The sequence below is a fragment of the Pteronotus mesoamericanus genome, unplaced genomic scaffold (genome assembly GCF_021234165.1).
Source record: "Pteronotus mesoamericanus isolate MK-2021 breed Mesoamerican mustached bat unplaced genomic scaffold, CSHL_Meso_final contig_269, whole genome shotgun sequence".
Classification (NCBI taxonomy): Eukaryota; Metazoa; Chordata; class Mammalia; order Chiroptera; family Mormoopidae; genus Pteronotus; species Pteronotus mesoamericanus.
The window spans coordinates 2407755-2427928 of record NW_026555114.1 but is presented as its reverse complement, the minus strand read 5'-3'; the positions used below and the strand labels follow the sequence as shown (position 1 = coordinate 2427928).

The 20174-nt window shown below is 36.7% G+C and overlaps 1 protein-coding gene across 1 annotated transcript in view; it reads left to right on the top strand.

The window, feature by feature from the left end:
* Positions 1-551: 551 nt before the first annotated feature.
* Positions 552-20174, top strand: part of MED13 (mediator complex subunit 13) — a 99042-nt gene continuing 79419 nt past the window's right edge. Inside the window, exons 1-3 of the mRNA XM_054574856.1 lie at positions 552-747; positions 2604-2838; positions 13684-13852. Of these exons, the coding sequence (XP_054430831.1) occupies positions 682-747; positions 2604-2838; positions 13684-13852 (470 nt within the window). The 5' untranslated portion in view covers positions 552-681. The remainder of the gene's footprint in view (positions 748-2603; positions 2839-13683; positions 13853-20174) is intronic.

Genomic DNA, 20174 nt, shown 5'->3' with positions numbered 1-20174 from the left:
AAGGGGGAAAAACACCGCCCGCTGGGCCCACAAAATGGGGGAGACTACGGCGTCCTGGCGGTGAGGCCGCAGGAGCGCAGACGTTAGGCCAGCTTGGCCCAGAGACTACACGAAGACACAGCCAGAGAATGGTCTGAGCCCGCAGACACCGCCACCACCTCCGCCACTGAGGAGACTAGGTTTAAGGACATCGCCGCTGCCGGGCCGGGGGCCTGGGCTTCTCTCCGGTTCTCGCCCTTCCCGCCCCTCTGCGGGCGCCTCCCCGCCCGGGAGAACCCGCCAGGGCTTGGACGCTTCCCCTCTCGGACTCGATTTTAATTATTTATTGTGTAATTTATTATTTTTTCTTGTGGAAGGGACACACATCCTCTGTCCCCCAGAGAGGGACGAACGTCCGCGGACTCCTCGGCGGCCGCAGTCCAGCCACCGGGGCGAGCGCGGCACGGCCCTCCCGCCTCCGGCCCGCGGCCCCGGGCGGCTCGGTGCCGGCCGGGCGGCGGGGGCTGCCCGCGGCGGCGGGGGGGTGGGTGGGGAGGGCGGACGGCCCGGCGGCCTCTTCCACTGTCCCTCGAACCAGCACCCCCCCGCCCTCCCCGGTGTCTGTGTTTCTCTCACTGGTCGGAGGCGGCGGTAATGGCGGATGGTGGGTTGTGGCGCCGGCGGCGGCTGCTGTGAGGGACGATGAGTTCCTCCTTCGTGCCGAACGGGGCCAGCCTGGAAGATTGTCACTGTAACCTCTTCTGCCTGGTGAGTGCCGGGGCCGCGGGCGGGGACCGCGGCGAGCGGGGCGGTGGGGGAGGGGGCCGCGAGGTGCGCCCTTGGGCCGTGGGGGAGGGGGTCCGGGTCTGATCCAGATGCCCGAATCCCCGGACTAGGCCCAGCCGGAGCCGGCGCCGCGGCCGAGCTCCTCGCCGGCCCCGGGAGCCGCGTTCGCTGCCTCTCCGTCCTGCGCTCTGTTGTAGGAGAGTTGGCTTTTTTCCTTGTCTTGTTTCTGACTCTCCCCCCCCCCCCCCACCCCGCTCCGCTCAGTGTTCAACTTGGGCTGCTTATCTGGCAGGACTCTAATATTTCTCTCAGTGTTTTTTCCTGAACTGTTGCTTTTTCTCCTAATAGACCACGTATCCCTTCTTCACACTTTCCATTATTGCTCATTCTCCCACTGTCTTCATGGTTCACTCTGGTAATTTGTTTCCCTCAATAAACAGGACCCCGGAACTTAAGCACTTTAAAAAAAAAAAATCTCTTTTCGTTTTGCTTTTTTTTTTTTTTTTTTTAAATGAGTCAAACTAACTGAAGGCTAGTCTCGTCCTTCGGTGACTTCAGACTTCAGTAAAAACCAGTAGATGCCATTTCATATGTTTCTTTTTAAACTTTGAAAACAGTTCGCCGTTTGACAATTTCTAGCCATCTTGCTTTTATTAGAACATTATGTTGGTGTGAGAATGGAACGGACTCATTTCGTGGCATGGATGAGGTGCTATGGTTTTGCACTAAATATTTCTGTATTTGTCTCTTTTGCTTGCGTGTTTAGAATTTTGAGCAGCCTTCCCCACGTTTTATTGAAAAGTCTGGAGAAGCTGGATGTAGGGATGACAGTTGTGTAGGTTGGCCCAGGTCTGGGAGCATCCCGCCTGTTTAAGACTCTCTAAAGTACCAACTGTTGCACGTAGTCCTCAAACGGACAGCACTTTAGCTTCATCAGTGCTCTAAAGTTTCGTGGCTTTTCTTTTTTCGTTTTCGCTGTGCTTTGAAAAATACTAAGACAGTATGTGATAGGTAAGTGAATTGAGTGGGCGGAGCACAACTGGTTGGCAAGTGTGAACTGCCAGTCATGTATCAGCAGTTTCATTTTTGGCACCTATACTTGCACCTTTAAATTACAGTAAGGAATTACTGAATTCTCTTTGTTGAATTTCTTTCAGGATGCTAAATTAAGATGTTTAATGCTCTTACCCCATGATATCTTTTTTGTACAATGTCCTTTAATCAGCATCTCTGCAGATGTAGTAAGACACGGCAGGTTTTACATTTCTGTCTTCTCTGGCTCAGTCTATTTTTGGTACTTTTAGGATCAGGTTCTTTAAAGACAGGCTAGTACAGATCTGACAGTTCTTTGTGAGTAGCTGTTTGACTTCCTAAAAGGAATATGTGAAAAGTTAACAACTTTTTGTTATAGTTCAGACTAATGGAAACATGGAATAAGTCTTTAAAAATTAATTTTCTTTTACAAGTGTGACACCAAGGAACAAATGTGATCAGTTAGAAGAGAACTTAGTATAGAGAGGAAATGTTTGCAGTATTAAATACACGTTTATATTTAACACTGTTATATTTATTTTCCCATGGGATGCACATTTCTCGACTTGCTTTTCGGTGACATGCCAGTGTTAATTTTTAAGCTGTTTTTGTTTTTTCCTTAAATTTTTGGTTGTTGAATTACCAGAATTAATAAGCATTTTTTTCTTTTTTCAATCTGCTTTCAATACCTTAAGCATATATTGGAAAATTGTAATGTCATAATGAAATAAGGGACTTTAATAGTGAATACTTTTGACTTTGAATGTGCAACAATAAAAAAAAAATTCATGCTTTCTTTTCTTCAGGCTGACTTGACTGGAATTAAATGGAAAAGATATGTATGGCAAGGCCCAACTTCTGCCCCTATTCTGTTTCCGGTGACAGAGGAAGACCCCATTTTGAGCAGTTTTAGTCGCTGCCTTAAGGCAGATGTACTTGGCGTTTGGCGGCGAGATCAAAGACCTGGAAGAAGAGAATTGTGGATATTTTGGTGGGGTGAAGACCCCAATTTTGCTGACCTTATTCACCATGACTTATCAGGTGAAAGCAACTTAATCATTTCTAGCTAGTGATACAGCAATGTCGTATACCTTCCCTGAAAATCATTTGTATTAAGAATTTTTTGGTGGTACACTCTTAGGTATGAAGCCAGATAAAAATTCAGCTTCATGTTTTACATAACCATGGTTGTTGTTACTACTTTTTACTTAAAGTATCTATATTGTGGCAGGCTTTTTAAATTTTAAATAACCTTCCACCACTCAGCTTTTTCATGAATTTCTCATGGACAGGGCCTAAGAAAGGCGTGTTACATTAACCTAAGAAAAATGGAATCAGGGAGCATGAAGTTCCTAACAAAGTCATATAATACTTTTGAAGCCAAGTGTTAGGTCAACTTTGTGTCAATTCTGCCACTGCTCTCTTCTGTCTGAATATGCAGGCAATTGTAGGAGTAACTAAAATTGTAACTTTCTCATGTGTTTTTTCAAAACATGTAGTTAATTTGTTACTGTTATTTGTGGTTATTTTATTAACATGAAGACATGTTAATTTGGTTATTCTTGGAAAGCGATTCTTTTATTTTAGATACTTTGGCATCAAGACTATCATGAATGTGAGAAGAGTGCCAATTTATTTAGCTTTTTAGGATGTTAGGGTCATAATCTAAAAAGTTACACAGAAATAATTCTATTTTGTGCAAATCATTACGATTTCTTCCATCTTATTTTCTTGATTTAGGACCAAATGATACTTTAGAAAAATAAACTACAGCTCTCCGAGGACTGAAAACTTGTGTACTTTATTGTAAGAGTCAGTGTTAACCGAATATTTGATGATAGGAGTGTAAATGATTGGTTGTTTGCTGTAAGGTACTAAAGACTTCAGCAAGATGTTTGATAATTCTTGACAGATAAATTTAGGATTGTTAGGTTACCAAAAAAAGTGTTATTTGAAATTGAATACTCTGAAGTTTCTATTGTCTATTTAATCTATAGGACCTATTTTATTTTTGGCTGTAATGTAATCCAGATGACTATCTCAAATAAGCACTTAGACCAACTTTTGTGCATGAATGCATGTGTTACATGTGTTACATTTGTTGTGATGATTGCTTTTCACATTCTAATGAACAATCCCTTCATGTTAATCCTTATTTTTGAGAGTGGTTGCAATTCTTTTGTGATAATGTTTTCTAGCTTTCCTAATAAGATCTCTGCTAGAGAGTCTAGCCCTTAGTTCTAAGTATGTAATGTATGCATAAATATGTAAACTGATGTGTTGATATATATGTATATGTACACATATATGATGTATGCATATATCTCCCGGTATAAAATTCCTTTACGCATCAGCAAGATGATGCTTTCTAATTGTTGTGAGAAAAGCCAAGCCTACTTGCTTCCTTTTTCTTCCATTGACTTGGGTATGCTTGAGCTATTTTCTTTATTTTAGGTGATATAAAAACTACCTTACTAAAATGTTTGAAGACTTTTAATGTTGATAAACTGTCTATAAACTAAAGATAAGCTCTTATTGTTGATAAACTACAATGCTGTCTTAGAGGTTTCAGTCTTAATAAAGTTGGCAGAGCATCTGAACAGATCATTTTTCCTCCCAGATTCAATGAAGCACATTTTGTGGAATCAAAGATAATTTTAACAGATATGTGGTATTTAGTTTTATCATAGTGGGACTAAGGTTTTGAAAGTTAAGAGCATATTAAATAAATGTCAGCCTGCTGATTTGATGTTTATTGAAAAACCATGTTGATATTTTTCTAAGTTTCATGTTATGAGTTAAATGTTTTCTGAAACCGCGTTATAGTTTAAAACATTTCTCCTCTAGTTTAATTTTTAGCATAATTTTAAAAATAGTAATATTTGTACTTTAAAATACTGATTTTTGAATATGAATTAAAGTAATTTTGGAAGAATAGGTGTTAATTGTTGTCAGATTTTGCTGAATGCCATTGAATGATAAATAACTTGTAAATATTTATCAGAGTGAAAGCAATTGAAATAGTAGGCCAAAATATATTAAGAGCTGTATGTAATCATATATTCAGTATTCCAGAGCCTGTCCTATAATGCTTTTAAGTAGTTGTGTAGTCAGTGGTATTTATATAATGTAGCTTTTTTTTTAACCTGTCATTTACTTTAGAATGTTGTTACTTAAATTAGACTTATCTTAAAGAATAGTAAGGTCTTTTCAGATGGAGTTTATTTGTCTCTCCCTTTGCCCCAGGGACACAGTCTGCCTCCCTTTTGGGGTAATTAGTCTAACCTCGGCCTCTCTAGCTAACCCATTTTCATTTCTTCCCATCTGTGGCACTCTATTTCCTTCTTTTAAGCTCCCTTGAGAAGAGAGCATCTGGACAGCAGGGGTGGCATCAGCTGCAGGAGGCAGTCGTGAGTTACAAGTGGAGGTGTAGCACTGAGGAAAGGGGAACCGGAAGGACCCAGGTGGTAACTAAAAAGCTGGTTAATTTTATTTTGAGGTTGCTCTTCAGTGCAGTGTCCTTCTGTTTGGTTCAGCACCTACCATCTTGTTACTGAAATGTTTGTAATGTTGATGATAATATTGCCTCTCTTGTTGGGGATGGAGAGAAGGCATTTCATTTGCAAAGATTAGAATTCTGTTTTTCTTAACTGAAATATTCAATAGTAAAAGTAGAGAATTGCCTTTGCTTAACTCCCTTTCACCTTTGTGTCATCCATAATGTATTTTCAAAAATGCACTTTTTATTTTAAAAATAGTTTTTATATTTATATAAAAGTTGCAAAGATAGTATAGAGGGTTCCTGTATAACTCTAACCCAGTTTCTCTTGTTAACATCTTACATTAGAGTGGTATGTTTTCCCCTGGCTGGTGTAGCTCAGTGGATTGAGCGCTGGCCTGTGAACAAAAGGGTCACTGGTTTGATTCACAGTCATGGCACATGCCTGGGTTGCAGGCCAGATCCCCAGTTGGGGGTGCACAGGGGGCAACCACACATTGATGATTCTCTCTCTCTCTTCCCCTCTCTCTGAAAACAAATAAATAAAATATGTTAAAAAAAGAGAATGGTACATTTTCACAACTAATGAACCAATATTGATACATTAGTATAAACTAAGTTCATACTTTACTTGAAATTCCCTTGGTAAAAACCAAGGTAAAAACCTAATAACCTCTTTCTGTCCTGTGATCTCATCCAGGTTACCACATTCCATTTGTCATGCCTTCTTAGGCTATTCTAGATTGAGACAGTTTCTCAGACTTCCCTTGTTTTTGATGATCCTGATAGTTCTGAGTAGTCTGATCAGGTTCTATAGTGCATTTTAAATTTCTTCCTGTTTCCCTTACATCATATAGCACATGTTTGGGTCACCCTCATTTCAGGTTTAGCTGATGTTTAGAAATAAAATTTAAACTCATTTTATTGCTAATTGGTAAAAATCTGATACAACAAACCAAATCTGATTTGATACAGACTTTAAACTCTCAGTTACTTATTTTGTAGCTATAGACTATACTGTTTAGTAAGACCTGTTTTAAAACTTTAATACTTTGCAATACTGTTTGCAAAACCTGATGATTTTTGGGTCAGGATTTGTGCTAACTAGTATTGGCCTAACTATAACATTCCAAAAAGATATTTCAAAATATCCCTTGAATCCCAAAGCTAAACTCTCTGCTCTGCTCCCTCTAGAGAATGGATAGTTGAATCAACATTGATATGTTTCGATAGAAAAAGAATTAAAGAACAAGACCCTTCTCTGATTTCAGCCTTCTAAATTTTATTTGTTTTTTGAATTTAAACTTTGTAGCAGACCGGTTTAGTGCTTATATGATAGAAGTGTAAAATTGGTGGTGAGAAAATTTTAGCTTAATCACTCTGGTCAAAAGTCTCTGTAGTTGGTAGGACTGATTGGTTCTTTCAGGTGTACTGTTCTCTTCAAAGCAAGATTATTTCATTAACATAAGTACTTCCTTGAAGGAGAAAAGTTTTCTGGGTATTTTTATTTTGTGCCTTAACCTTTTTGGAATTTTATTGTTGTCATTATTGTTTTTTTTGTCTTTTCTTTAAAAGAAATGACAAAAATAAAAACAAAGACTAGTCCTTCTCCCAATGTTTACATCTTTGAAAAAAATCACAGTAATCTAGAATGTGATGAGACTCTAAAAAAACTGATACCTTGAGAATTGAAAAATAAGACTCAAAGCCAAAAATATTTATTTCCCTGGATCCTGTGGTCTACGTACGGGATTTTAGCAACATGTCTAAATATTGGTGTGGCCAAAAAAATATCCTTTTAGTTTTTTCTGTAAAATAAAAGACATTTTTTCATTTTCACCAATAACTTTATTGATTTGGATATTTTGAGTATGTTGGCTATCTTCCGCTATTGGCTTCTCATGGATAGAGGCCAGGGGTGCTGCTAAACATCTTCCAATAAAAGAGAACCTCACAGCAAAGAAATCTTTGGCTAAAATGTCAGTATTTCCAAGAAACTGCAGACCACTTTTGACAAGTTCGGTCAGTCACAGCACCTTTTCCATACACTACACACCTTCTTTTGCGTTTCAGTTGCATTTTTACCCTTCTTGAAATAATAAACCATAATAGCCAAAAATGTTGCATATTTTCTTCCATCTTCAATATGAAAATGGCTGCACAAAAATTCACCAATTTCGATGTTTTTTAAATGCATGCTGATATGACAGCCGTAACAATACAGTCTAATAAAATTATTCTGAATGAAGTTAAGACAGCTAAGCACTACTGGAGCCATCGTACAGAAAAAAACTAAAACTTTTTGGCTAACCCAATACTTTCATTGTGCCAGAAATTCATCATAGTACTATCACACTATATGGGCTATGGGTTAGTCTTAGAAGTTAATTTTGGATGCTTTTTATTGAAGGATATTAATTATAGTGGAATTTAACCTTAAATTGCAACTTTAGCAGTATTGACAGATAAACAGCAGCCAAGTGTAGAAATCTACAAATTAAAAAACTGTTTTGTGCCCCCGGGAGCCTGGAGAGTTAATTCATTTCTATATTCTGTACCTTAATTTACTTGTGACTCAACTTTTTATATTAGCTAATCATTTAGGGACAACTTTGTTTGCCCTGTTTCTCCTGTGTACTATCCATTTTGAACAAGAAAACTGTCTTTTAAATTCTTCAAAAATAATCATTAACATATTAGGCTGTTTTTAAATCAAAGTTAGTTTTTCAGGTTTGCCATTTCTCAGTGATGCTGCCAGCTTAAGGCTCTCAGTAATATTTGTTGAATGAATGGCTTATGAATGGGTGATTATTGTTCAAGACAAACACTGAACTAGACATTTAAACATTTTTCTTTATTCTTTCAGGAAATACATGGTGTTTTCTACCATGATAATTTTTGACCCATCCTTTAATTATTATGCATTTTAATAGCTTGTCAGAATTACTTAGGAAAAGATTCCTTCTCTGCTAGCTTATCACTGTGGATGTATTTAAAGATGTCAGTTTTGAGGGAAAAAAGTTGAGTACAGGTACTAGGTATATCAGCTTTTTTGTTTCTTTGACCCACTCATAGAGCATTATTTTGATGACCTATCTCATACTTTGGTGTCATTGCAATCTGTATCCTCAGCAAAAAAATATTTTATGGTAATTACATTTAGCATTTGGACTTTTGCATTGTTCAAATAAATACTGGGTAAAAATAAGTAGTAACTAAAAGTTCTAACACTAATAATAATGGAAAAGTACTAAAAATGCAGAATTGAAACTGTTTTCTCTGGGGATACAGATAATAGAGGAGGAAGAGGACATTTATTTAAATGCCTTAAGCAAACTTTTTCCATTAGGCTATGGTTGATGAAATTCAAAAGAGGTAGGTAAGGATTTGTCATGTGTTCCCCTTTCCCCGCTTTCCTAATATAATGCTGGCGTTGAGATTCAAGGACTTGTTTTATTTAGTGTAAGAGGTACATACCACTGTTTTGGTTGTACCATTTCACTTTTCATATCTCTGAATATGAAAAGAGAAGTACTAATAATTAAATAATAAAAATAAAAGTAGATAAGTACTTTAATTAGTAATGTAACATCGGGATATTAGAAGCTTGGCTTACTAAGCTTCTTGTTTCTAAGTGACACCCCCATTCCTTTTATACTTTTTATTGAGTATTATTAGGATTTAATTCTCATTATCTCCCCAGCAATGAAAAATGAAATTATATTACTTTAGTGTAATGAATGCTTAGTTACTTGCCACATAGGTGAAGATGTACTTCAGAGGTTTGTTGGCTTTAGAGAACCCTAACAGGTGGTCTGTTTTTCTTTGTTTTATGTATAACCCTCATTTAGTGTTAATGAGAAGTGTGGGCATTTGAGGATATAATGTAAAATGATGATTAAGTTCATCTGAGTTTCTGTAGATAAAATTTAGCAATGAGGGAGAAATGCTTGAAAGTTAATACTGATTAATTTTCTAAACTATAGTATTCTTAAATCATTTAACTACAGGTTTAGCTGAAATAGGCTTTTTAAATGAACAAAACTAAAAATTTCAGAATTTTATGTTCAGTTATTGTATTACAGCCTTTACTGTGCCAAAGACTTTTTAATTTACTTTTTTGGGGAAGAAGGCAAGTTTTAACAGTAATCTGATGAAGTTTATAGTGACCTCACAGCAGTTGATACGTAATGGTAACTGTGTGTCTTGGATATTTGATACTTCAGTACTTAGAAGTAGTTAGAAAAAAGATTTTGGTAAAGGCTACTTGTGTAGAATAAATGTTACAACCATTGTGCTGAGTACAAGGTAAGGATTTTTGGGGGTAAAAGGCAACATAAAGTGTATTAAACTGATTATAAAGAAGTTAGGAGTTGGGAGATATTTCTAGCATAAATCTCTTGAAATTAAGAAGATGTATATTTTTAGTCACAAGTCACATAATTTGATGTAAAACTTTTTTTTTTATCCTCACCCAAAGACATTTTTTCATTGTTTTTAGAAAGAGGAAGGAAGAGAGAGAAACATTGATGCAAGAAAGTAGCATCAGTTGGTTGCCTCCCATACACACCCGGACCAGCAATCATTCGCTGACCGGGAAGCAACCCACAACCTAGGTATGTGCCCTGACTGGGGATTGAACCCGCAGCCTTTTGGTGATGGGACAATGCTCTAACCAACTGAGCCACACCAGCCAGGGCGAGGTAAAACTCTTTAATGTAGCTATTTAATTTTGAAATTACAGAACCTGATTAAGCTCAAAGCAGATTGAGAAAGATTCATTTTTTTAAAGTATTTTATTGATTGTTATTACAGTTGTCCCAGTTTTTCCCCCTTTGACCCCCCCGCCCCCCCCCACACACTGCCTGGTACCCTGCTTCTCCAGCATTCCCCCCCTCAGTTCATGTCCATGGGTCATCCATATAGGTTCTTTGGCTTCTCTGTTTCCTATACTTAACATTCCCCTATTTTGTACCTACCAATTATGCTTTTTAATCCCTGCATCTTTTCCCCCATTCTCCCTCTTCCCCCTCCTAACTGATCTCCATACCTATGATTCTGTTCCTGTTCTGGTTGTTTGCTTAGTTTGTTTGCTTTTAGATTCAGTTGTTGGTAGTTGTGAATTTGTTGCCTTTTTAATGTTCATAGTTTTGATCTTCTTTCTCTTAAATAAGTCCCTTTAACATTTCATATAATGGTGATGATGAACTCCTTTAGCTTTACCTTTCCTGGGAAGCACTTTATCTGTCCTTCTATTATAACTAATAGCTTTGCTAGATAGAGTAATCTAGGTTGTAGGTCCTTGCTTTTCATCACTGAATACTTCTTGCCAGTACCTTCTAGCCTGCAAAGTTTCTTTTGAGAAATCAACTGACAGTCTTATGGGAACTCCTTTGTAGGTAACTCTGCTTTTTCTCTTGCTGCTTTTAAGATTCTTTATCTTTAACCTTTGACATTTTAATTATGTGTCTCTTTGGGTCCAACTTGTTTGGGACTCTGCTTTCTGGACTTGTATGTCTATTTTCGTTGCCAAATTTTGGAAGTTTTGTTTCATTATTTTTTCAAATAAATCTCGATTTCTTGCTCTTCCTTTTCTCCTTCTGGCATCCCTATAATTTGGATGTTGGTAGTTTTGGACGTGTCCCAGAGATGTCTTGCCCTATCCTCGGTTTTTTGTTTTTGTTTTTGTTTTTTTTGAATTCTTGTTTCTTCTTTCTGTTCTGGTTGAATATTTATTTCTTCCTATGTTCCAAATCGTCGATCTGAACCAAGCTTCCTGCCCTTCACTATTGGTTCCCTGTATATTTTTCTTTATTTTACTTAGTGTAATCTTCATTTCCTCCTTTATGCTTTTGCTGTACCCGATGAGCTCTTTGAGCATCTTGATCACCAGTGTTTTGAACTCTGCATCTGATAGGTCGGCTGTCTCCATTTTGTTCTGGGGTTTTGTTCTGTTCTTTTTCTGGAGTTTTGTTCTATTCTTTCATTTGGGCCATATTTATTTGTCTCCTTAATTTGGCAGCTTCCCTGTGTTTGTTTCTGTGTATTGGGTAGAGCTGCTTTGATTTCCTGTAAAAGGCACCTGTAAATAGTGTGGGGCAGAGCCTTAGATAATTGCCAGGGTGGGGTAACCCGCTTCACACTTTGTGGCTCTGGGTGGAGGAGAGCTTGTAGAGGGGATGGTGCACCTGCCTGGCTTCTGGGGGTTTGCCCAGCATTCACCCTGTTTACAGTCATTTCACCCACTCCTTGTATGTGACTGGCACCCTGCCAGCTGTTGCCCTGATGTTGAATCCCAGAGTGGTTGGGTGTGCATACATTTTAAGACCGCACAAGCCCTTTAAGTGAAGTTTCCTGAAAATCCTGCAGTTTCTTCCACTGCCCCAACCCCCACTGATTTTTACAGCCAGAAGTTATGGAGATTTATCTTCCTGCCACTAGAACGCTGGGCTGTGCAGTCCGGCCTGGGGCTGGGATCACTTGATCCCAAAGTATCCCTCCCGATTTTTATCCACCACACTTGAATGTGGGACAGCATGTGTCCATTCTGCCTCCGACACCTCTCTAAGCTACATTGAGTCTCCTCGCCTCTCTTTCCAGTCTGCACTTTTCTGTCCCTCCTACTAGTCCGGATGATTGTGGCTTTAAATTCTTGGTTGTTGGACTTCCACACAGTTTGATTTTCTTACAGCTCTTGGTGGTACTTGTTTTGAGATTTAGTTGTAATTCTTTTTGTGGTTGTGCGAGGAGGCAAAGCACGTCTACCTACGCCTCCGTATTGGCTGGAAGTCCATTTTTTTCTCTTAAGAACTTACAGATATGCTTGTGATTCAGACCTTTAAATAATTAAAGCAATGTCACTATGTGCCACTTCCCTTTCTCCTAGCTTACTGTTTCTTTAATAAAGTGAAACTTGTAAAGTTAACGGCTTTAAATAGAAGTAGATAAAGATGTCTATAATATAATAGAATATGAAGGACTTTTTCTATTTAATACAAATGCCAAATGTTAATGACTTAGAAATTATTATAACTCAAGTATTGTCATTTTCTAAAGCTTATCTCATTTTTCTTAAAGCTTACCTTTTAAGCAGAAACAATTAGTTGATTTGAATACTTGATTATAATTTAGAAAACACTTTAAAGAACAGCATAAATTCAACATTAAATTGTATAGTGGCACAAATTTCTACTGCAGTTTAAAGTTCAGTCATGCCTTTTTGTTAATGTTTATTCTACCCATTTGTTGTGTAAGTTTTGAGTATAAACTGTGTGTTACTTTTAATACATAGCCCTGCTTTAATTCAAAAGCATCATGGTTTTTTTTTTTCTGTGTATATAGTGTATACATTTTTAGTGTTGAATTAAGAAAGGTTCTGTCATTTATTAAATTGAAAGAAGATGACCAATATTTATAAAATGTTTGTAAAGATATATAGGCCAGCCATGGCTGGGAGCTCGGTTGGTTAAAGTGTCATATTGCCAATGTTGCGGGTTCAGCCTTCAGTCAGGACAAATAAGCAACCTCTCTAAAAATCAATAATGATAAATAGGTATGTAGCATATAGAATGGTACTCAATTATATCTGAGGTAACAGTTTAAAACATGATAAAAGTTAAAATGTTGAAGTACTATCTGTAAATTAACTTGGAATGGTTAATAGATTTGCTGGCAAAATAAAGGCTGTATAGTTAGTAAAGATAGCTATAACTTTATGTCAGAAGTACCATTTAAAATGTAGGTTTTTAAGTTTTTAAATTTCTCTCCCAAGTGGAGGATTCTGTACTGAGTTATAGGAATCATATAGTTGAAATGAGACCTAAGATGGCTGATAATACACTGCTTGTTAGGCTCTGAGCCAAAAGCTTCCTTTTTATTTGTCATTTATTTTTATAGTTGAGTCATGTATTAGAATGCTGATGGGCATAAAATGTTTTGAATTTAATTATTAACTGGCTAGCTTTTTGGCATGCTGAATGACTGACTGAAGGAATTAGGATAAAGTAACTAATAAGTAAGCCAGCTTAGAAATTGGCATCTTAGATGTAGAATGTGTTTACTATTTGCCAGGTTATACAAATGTCCTTTTCATTGACACAGAAACCATATCAGTATATTTGCAATATAATGTTACCTTTTCATACGGTGGGAAGATCATTTTCAGGTAATTTAATAGATTAAATGGCACTTAGGCCTTTTATTCCTTATGGAGTAATTTTGAAACCTGGTATTTTAATGTCTGGAGATATATGGAAGTGATTATAACTAAATATGTGGAAGCAAACTAGGGCTTATGTGTATAGTTTAAACTGTAACACTTTTTAACTTGGCTTTGAGTAGATATAGTGCCACTACTTTACTTTTTGTTTCTTTCATTTCTCTTGTAGAAGAGGAAGATGGTGTTTGGGAGAACGGACTTTCTTATGAATGCCGAACTCTGCTCTTCAAAGCAGTTCACAATCTGTTGGAACGGTGTTTAATGAACCGGAACTTTGTACGCATTGGCAAGTGGTTTGTAAAGCCTTATGAGAAAGATGAAAAACCTATAAATAAAAGGTAAGCTATCTTATTTAAACTCTTACTTGATAGTTCTTTAGATTTTTCAGTTTATGGCTTTACATAAAATGTGGACTAACACAGCCAATATATTAACAGACATATTTAGGTTAAATTTGGCATAGTACTATAAATATTCAATTTTTTTAAATCACTTAACCCTGTTTTTTTAAAAACACATTTTAAGAATTTTCTTGCAGTGAGAATAGGCTGTGTGTCAGTACAGTGGCCTAAGTTTCATTCTGGGATGATAGGAAAAATATGTGTGATGAAAGCAGAAGCTTATGCATTTTTTTTAAAGTACTAGTGGAAATGTATATTCACAATACTCTGTTAAAATTAAGCAATATTAATACTTGTTGAAGACAGTGATCTTTTTTTTGGGGTTGAGTTAACCATTTACATTTCCAAACCTCTCATTTGCTTTAAAGTAATTTAAGTTTGTGTTTTTCTCTCTAAGACATGTTTACTCTTGTCGTGTTTTCTCAAACTTTGAATTAAGAAAATTTATGACATTAATTTGTAGAGTAGTGTTACATGGAGGCAAAACACAAAGATACCTTTTCCCCTGCAATTAAAAGCTTTAGGTTGCTGTAATTCTCTGTAATTTAAATAATACAAGGCACAATCTGTTAGAAGATTCAGTTTCAAGTAGTTGTTGAATTAGTGAGCTTCAGGAGAGATGCAACTGGTGAGATGGGATGGGAAAGAAGAGAAATGAAGGAAATTTATTAGTTTTTGCTAAAAGATGTGAAGATAGGAAGTAAACATTTGGTTGCTATTGTAATCATTGAGATGCCATCTTTTATGTCATGTGCACATCTTTTTTCATGTGCATGTAGAGTTTTTTCATACTTCCTTTTCTAGTTGTAGTAGAATGGATGAGCAGATAAGCCTGAACAAATCAAGGCTCTTTCATGTTTTTCTTTTTTGAAAATCCAAATAAACCTTTATTATCAACAAAATAACTATGTAAGTTAAGAATGCATTCCATTGCAAATGACGGAAAACCAAACTGCCTGGCTTATGTAGGAATTGATTTTTCTTGATAGCAAGGAGTCTGGAGATAGATAGTTCAGTACTGGTGGTGCATCTTTTCAGTAATGTCATCAAGGACTTGGGTTCCCTGGAGTTTTCTGATGTCATGTTTAGCCTTTGACTTTTCATTCTCATGGTTCCGTGGATGTTATACCTCCAGACATCACTCACAGTGGATTTCAGGGTGGAAGAGGAAGGAAGGGAAGGAGCAAGAAGAGAGTTGACTTTTGGATCAGAAAATAGATTCTTTTCTGGAAGCTTTAGCTGGCATAGCATTGGCCATACTAAGAGAAACATAGTATTTTTTTTTAATGTGGGAACATTGCCCCTCTGAACAAAATAAGGCTTTTGTTTAGTAAGAAGAAATGGAGAGTAGATATTAATTGACATTAGAAGAGGAAATAAATGTCAGGTAGGGAATTTTCAATGCTTATTATATACATTTATGTCGTTTTAAGAAACCAAGCAGATCAGCAAGATTTAAAATGAAAAGCTGTAGTCCTGAGCCCTATTAGATGTGTTTCTCAGATACAATCTCTTTGAATTCTTTTAACTTTTACTTTATTTAAAAAATTTAAAAGCAAATAGCATACTTATTCTTGAGTTTTAAGTTATTTTAGTTATTCAGGATTAGTCTCTTGACTTTCTGTTGATGGTTTAGATATTTTATTTCTAATACTCCAAATACCTATCACTTGGACACTGGCTTACTTATATACACTCTTCTCCCTTCTTTCTTTCCTTACCTTGCCAATATAGTTATTATAAGATTTGGTAAAAACAATATCTATTGTTTATATTATTATAGTTATATAAATATTATTTATAGCTGAGCCATATAGTTTATTAGGATTTCATTCCATTTCTTTTGCAACTTTTTGTTTTCCCCAATTTTAATGATTATCTAATTTTTACTTAATTATCTATGTTAGGGATTGGTAGATTACCACCCCAGAGGGCAAACATAGCCTGCCACCTTTTGTAAAAATAATTGTATTGTAATACAGCCATGCTCACTCATTAGTGGTTTATTTTATACCTGTTTTCACACTACAGAAAAGTTGTATAGTTGTGATACAGACAGATGACCCACAAAGCCTAAATATATAACCTAAAATATTTTTTCTGTGGCTCTTTAAAGATAAAGTTTTCTGACTCCTGATATATTGGTATACCTATTGGTAGATAATTCACCCCTAGACCATCTACCAGAAGTATATGTCTTCCCTCCTTACCTTTAAAGAGTTTGTGTAATTTACGAGTTTCTTTTTTTCCTCTCTCTCTCTCCTGTTAGCATCCCTATTTGAGCCCTTCATTCTTCAGTTCCAATTTGGACTGGTTGTTCTGTAGGTCTCTTTCACAGCACTCCCCTTGGAAACTACCTTTGCTTGTCTGTGTTGGATTACTTATTTCCTTTTAGTGTTTTGGTAGTGGTTATCCACCAGTAGTTTCCTGAGAAGGGGGTACGTGAATAGTAATATTTTTGGATCCTGAATGTTTGAATTACCTCCTTTTCTACTCTGAAGACTTCTGGGCACTAAAATACTGATTGGAATTACTATGTGTTGAGTCCACATAGCCATGTGGTTGAGCCATGAAGTTGTAGGCTTTAGTAAGGTAATTGGTTAGAGACCTGGACATTTTTATTGGGTGCCTGTTGCCTGACAGTCCATCTCCCCTCATTCCCACCGCTTTAAATTAATCAGTTTTCCAGAGGAGCCCTTCAGTGTCCAGACTAGAGAGTAGAAACTTCTTTATCAATGTTTAGGGAGCCTACTAGGAAAAGGATACTGTACCTGTCTCCTTATATTGGGGATTATTTGTCTAGTATTTGTTTCCACTTAATCTGTTTTTAAAATAAATCCATCTCAGCTGAATTCAGTATCTTTTTGTGCTTGAGTCCAATTTCATCCATTTCAAAGAGTGAGCACCTCTCAGTTTTCCACTGATCTGGAACAATGTAAAGAGCCTGTCTACAGGATGGCGAAGTGGATCCAGGAGTCTTAACTTATTTATTAAGACCTTTCCTTTTGTTTTTAGTTATGCCATACATCCACCTTCAGAGATACCGTAGTGTCTTTAACTTCTGAGCCTTTCTGGGATTCTGTGGTTTGATTCACTTTACATCTTGGCTTCTTCCCCTTAGTCTTTATCTACTAAGCCAGTTACCATTTTTGCCTTTGCTTGCTAGCTCCGTAGATTTTGGGGCCATCTCTTGTATACGGTAGTCACTTCTACTATTCTCTTTGTCCTCCCCCTTACCCTTTACTGTCTATATGGGTTTCGCAAAGAAGTAGAGGTAAGTGAATGTATTTAATTAGCCATGTAAGATACTGAAGATATCTTTATTTTTTCCTTTTTATGAAAGAAACTGTTAATAGGCTGCTGTTAATAGAAAATACAACTTTTTATATTGGAGAGTTCTGTGAATCCTACAGGCTCTGCTTATTTTACCTTGTAATTGAGCACTAGTGTTTTCCTACAGGCTTACCCACTAAAGGGGGAGTTAAATCGAAATTGTGTTTTCTTAGTGAAGTGGTACCAGAAATAGTATATACTCTTTTGAATTATTCTTGAGGCATAGTTGTACAGAACTTATTTTATCCAGAAAGATAAAAACTGGGCCTCAGCCGTGACTGTTGTGGCTCAGTGGATTGAGTCCCAGGCTGTGAACCAAAGGGTTGTTGGTTCGATTCCCAGTCAGGGCACATGCCTGGGCTGTGGGCCAGGTCCCCAATAGGGTGTGCTTGAGAGGCAGTCACACATTGATGTTTCTCTCCCTCTATATCTGCCTCCCTTTCCCTCTCTAAAAATAAATAAATAAAATCTTTAAAAAAACAAAACAAAACTGGGCCTCAGATCTTTTCTAAGAAACTTCCCTGCCACTCCCCCTCCCTTTAGAAAAGCAAGTAGAAAAAAAATCAAGGAGGTAAGTCTCTTAACTTACTTTATTATGATTCAAGACTCCTTACTTTTCCATTGAATTCAGTGGAATAATAATGGGAAGGTGGATCAAGATTGGATTGTAAATTAATTTTTAGGCCAATATGAAGCAAACCATTAAGAAGCATCTTTCTACTATTTTTGTTTACTGATTAATTGTATAAACATTCTTTTAAAAGGATTTTATTTATTTTTAGAGAGAGGGGAAGAGAGGGAGAGAAACATCAATGTGTGGTTTCCTCTCATGCACCTCTCACTGGGGACCTGACCTGCAACCCAGGCATGTGCCCTGACTGGGAATCAAACCAGTGACCCTTTGCTTTGCAGGCCAGCACTCAATCCAGTGAGCCACACCACCCAGGGCTGTGTAAATATTCTTAAAAAGAATTAACATAGTTGTCAAGGAGGAAAATTGTACAGTGAAACTGGTTTGTTTGAACAAAGAAAATAAGATCAGGAATGTTATTTTCTTAGTCCTTCCTTTTTTCCCCTTAAATTATTCACTTTCATCTTACAATAATAATGTGGACTTCCATGTAGTTGATTGGTTAATTGTAATAGTTTTCAGAGACTAGCAGAGAAGAGATACAATTAAATCTAGTAGTATAGCTAGGTTAGATATAAAGAACCCCTCAACTATCAGGGCAGTTAAATATTGGAACAAACAAGAAATTTAAAAGAATTACCAATCTTCAGGTACTTAATTAAAAGGATGATGAGTTTTTTTGTTTGTTTATTTGTTTGTTTGTTTTTGGTTGTGAGCAGTTCCTATACTGCAGTCACTATGTTTGCTAGTGAAACCACAGGTAAATGGACTGTAAGTACCAATGACTTACTGTAGGTTTTAAATAGCCCCTTAGTACAAGATGTTACAAACTTGTGATGTTTGAGCACATTTGAATAAGATTATTTTGAAAACTTTCTTGTTTATGTTTAGTTAAGCTATTTGTCATATTGAATTAAATCTATTAGAGCAATTTAACAGGTAGCAGTTAAATTTGTATATTTAATAAGAGTTGAATAAATGCTTCTAGGAAGTTGCACAAGATAGAAAGATAATAGAAAAATTTTTAAGACAGCTAGTCCAATATCTTACAATATGTATTGACATAGGAGGCCTGTTAAGAGGCATGAGATAGAACATATTTTCAGGTAATTAAAATCAGGTGATTTTAATATATAATTTTTACCTCATTCCCTCAACTAAAAGTGTAGCCATATAATCAATTTATTTTTTATTTATTTTATTTTTAAAATATATTTTATTGATTATGCTATTACAGTTGTCTCAGTTTTTCCCCCTTTGCTCCCTTCTACCTGGTACCTCCCATTCCCTCCAGGAATTCCCAGCCCTCCATCCCCCCTTAGCTCATGACCGTGGATCATGCGTATAAGTTCTTTAGCTACTCCATATCCTGTACTGTTCTTAACATCCTCTTACCTATTCTGCACCTGCCAATTTGTACTTCTTCATCCCTGCCCTGTTTCTCCCTTTCTCCCCCTTTCCTATCCCAAATGATAGCACTCAAAATGATCTCCGTATCAGTGATTTCTCTTTCTGTTCTGGTGGTTTGCTTAGTTTGTCTTTTAGATTCAGTTGATAGTTGTGAACTTGATGCCATTTTAATGTTCATAGTTTTGATCTTCTTTTTCTTAAATAACTCCCTTTAACATTTCATGTAATAGTGGTTTGGTGATGATAAACTCCATTAGCTTTACCTTTTCTGGGCAGCACTTTATCTGACCTTCAATTTTAAATGATAGCTTTGCTGGATAGAGCAATCTAGGTTGTAGATCCTTGCTTTTTGTCACTTTGAATACTTCTTGTCAATCTCATCTAGCCTGCAAGGTTTCTTTTGAGAAATCAGCTGACAGGCTTATGGAAACTCTTTTGTAGGTAACTCTCTGCTTTTCCCTTCCTGCTTTTATGAGTCTCTCTTTAACCTTTAGCATTTTAATTATGATGTGTCTTGGTGTGGTCCTCTTTGGTCCAACTTGTTTGGGATTTTGTGCTTCCTGGTCTTGTATGTCTATTTCCTTCACCAGATTAGGAGAGTTTTCTTTCTGTATTTTTTTCAAATAAATTTCCAATTTCTTGCTCTTTCTCTTCTTCTGGCATCCCTATGATTTAAATGTTACATTAGAAATTGTCACAGAGACTCCTTAGCCTATCCTCATTTTGGGGGGTTCTATTTTTCTATTTTAATGTTACTTTTATTATTTTTTTAAAAGACTTTATTTTTAGAGAGAGGGGAAGGGAGGAAGGAACTGAGGGGGAGAGAAACATCAATGTGTGGTTGCCTCTTGTCTGTCCCCTACTGGCAAGTGCCCTGACTGGGAA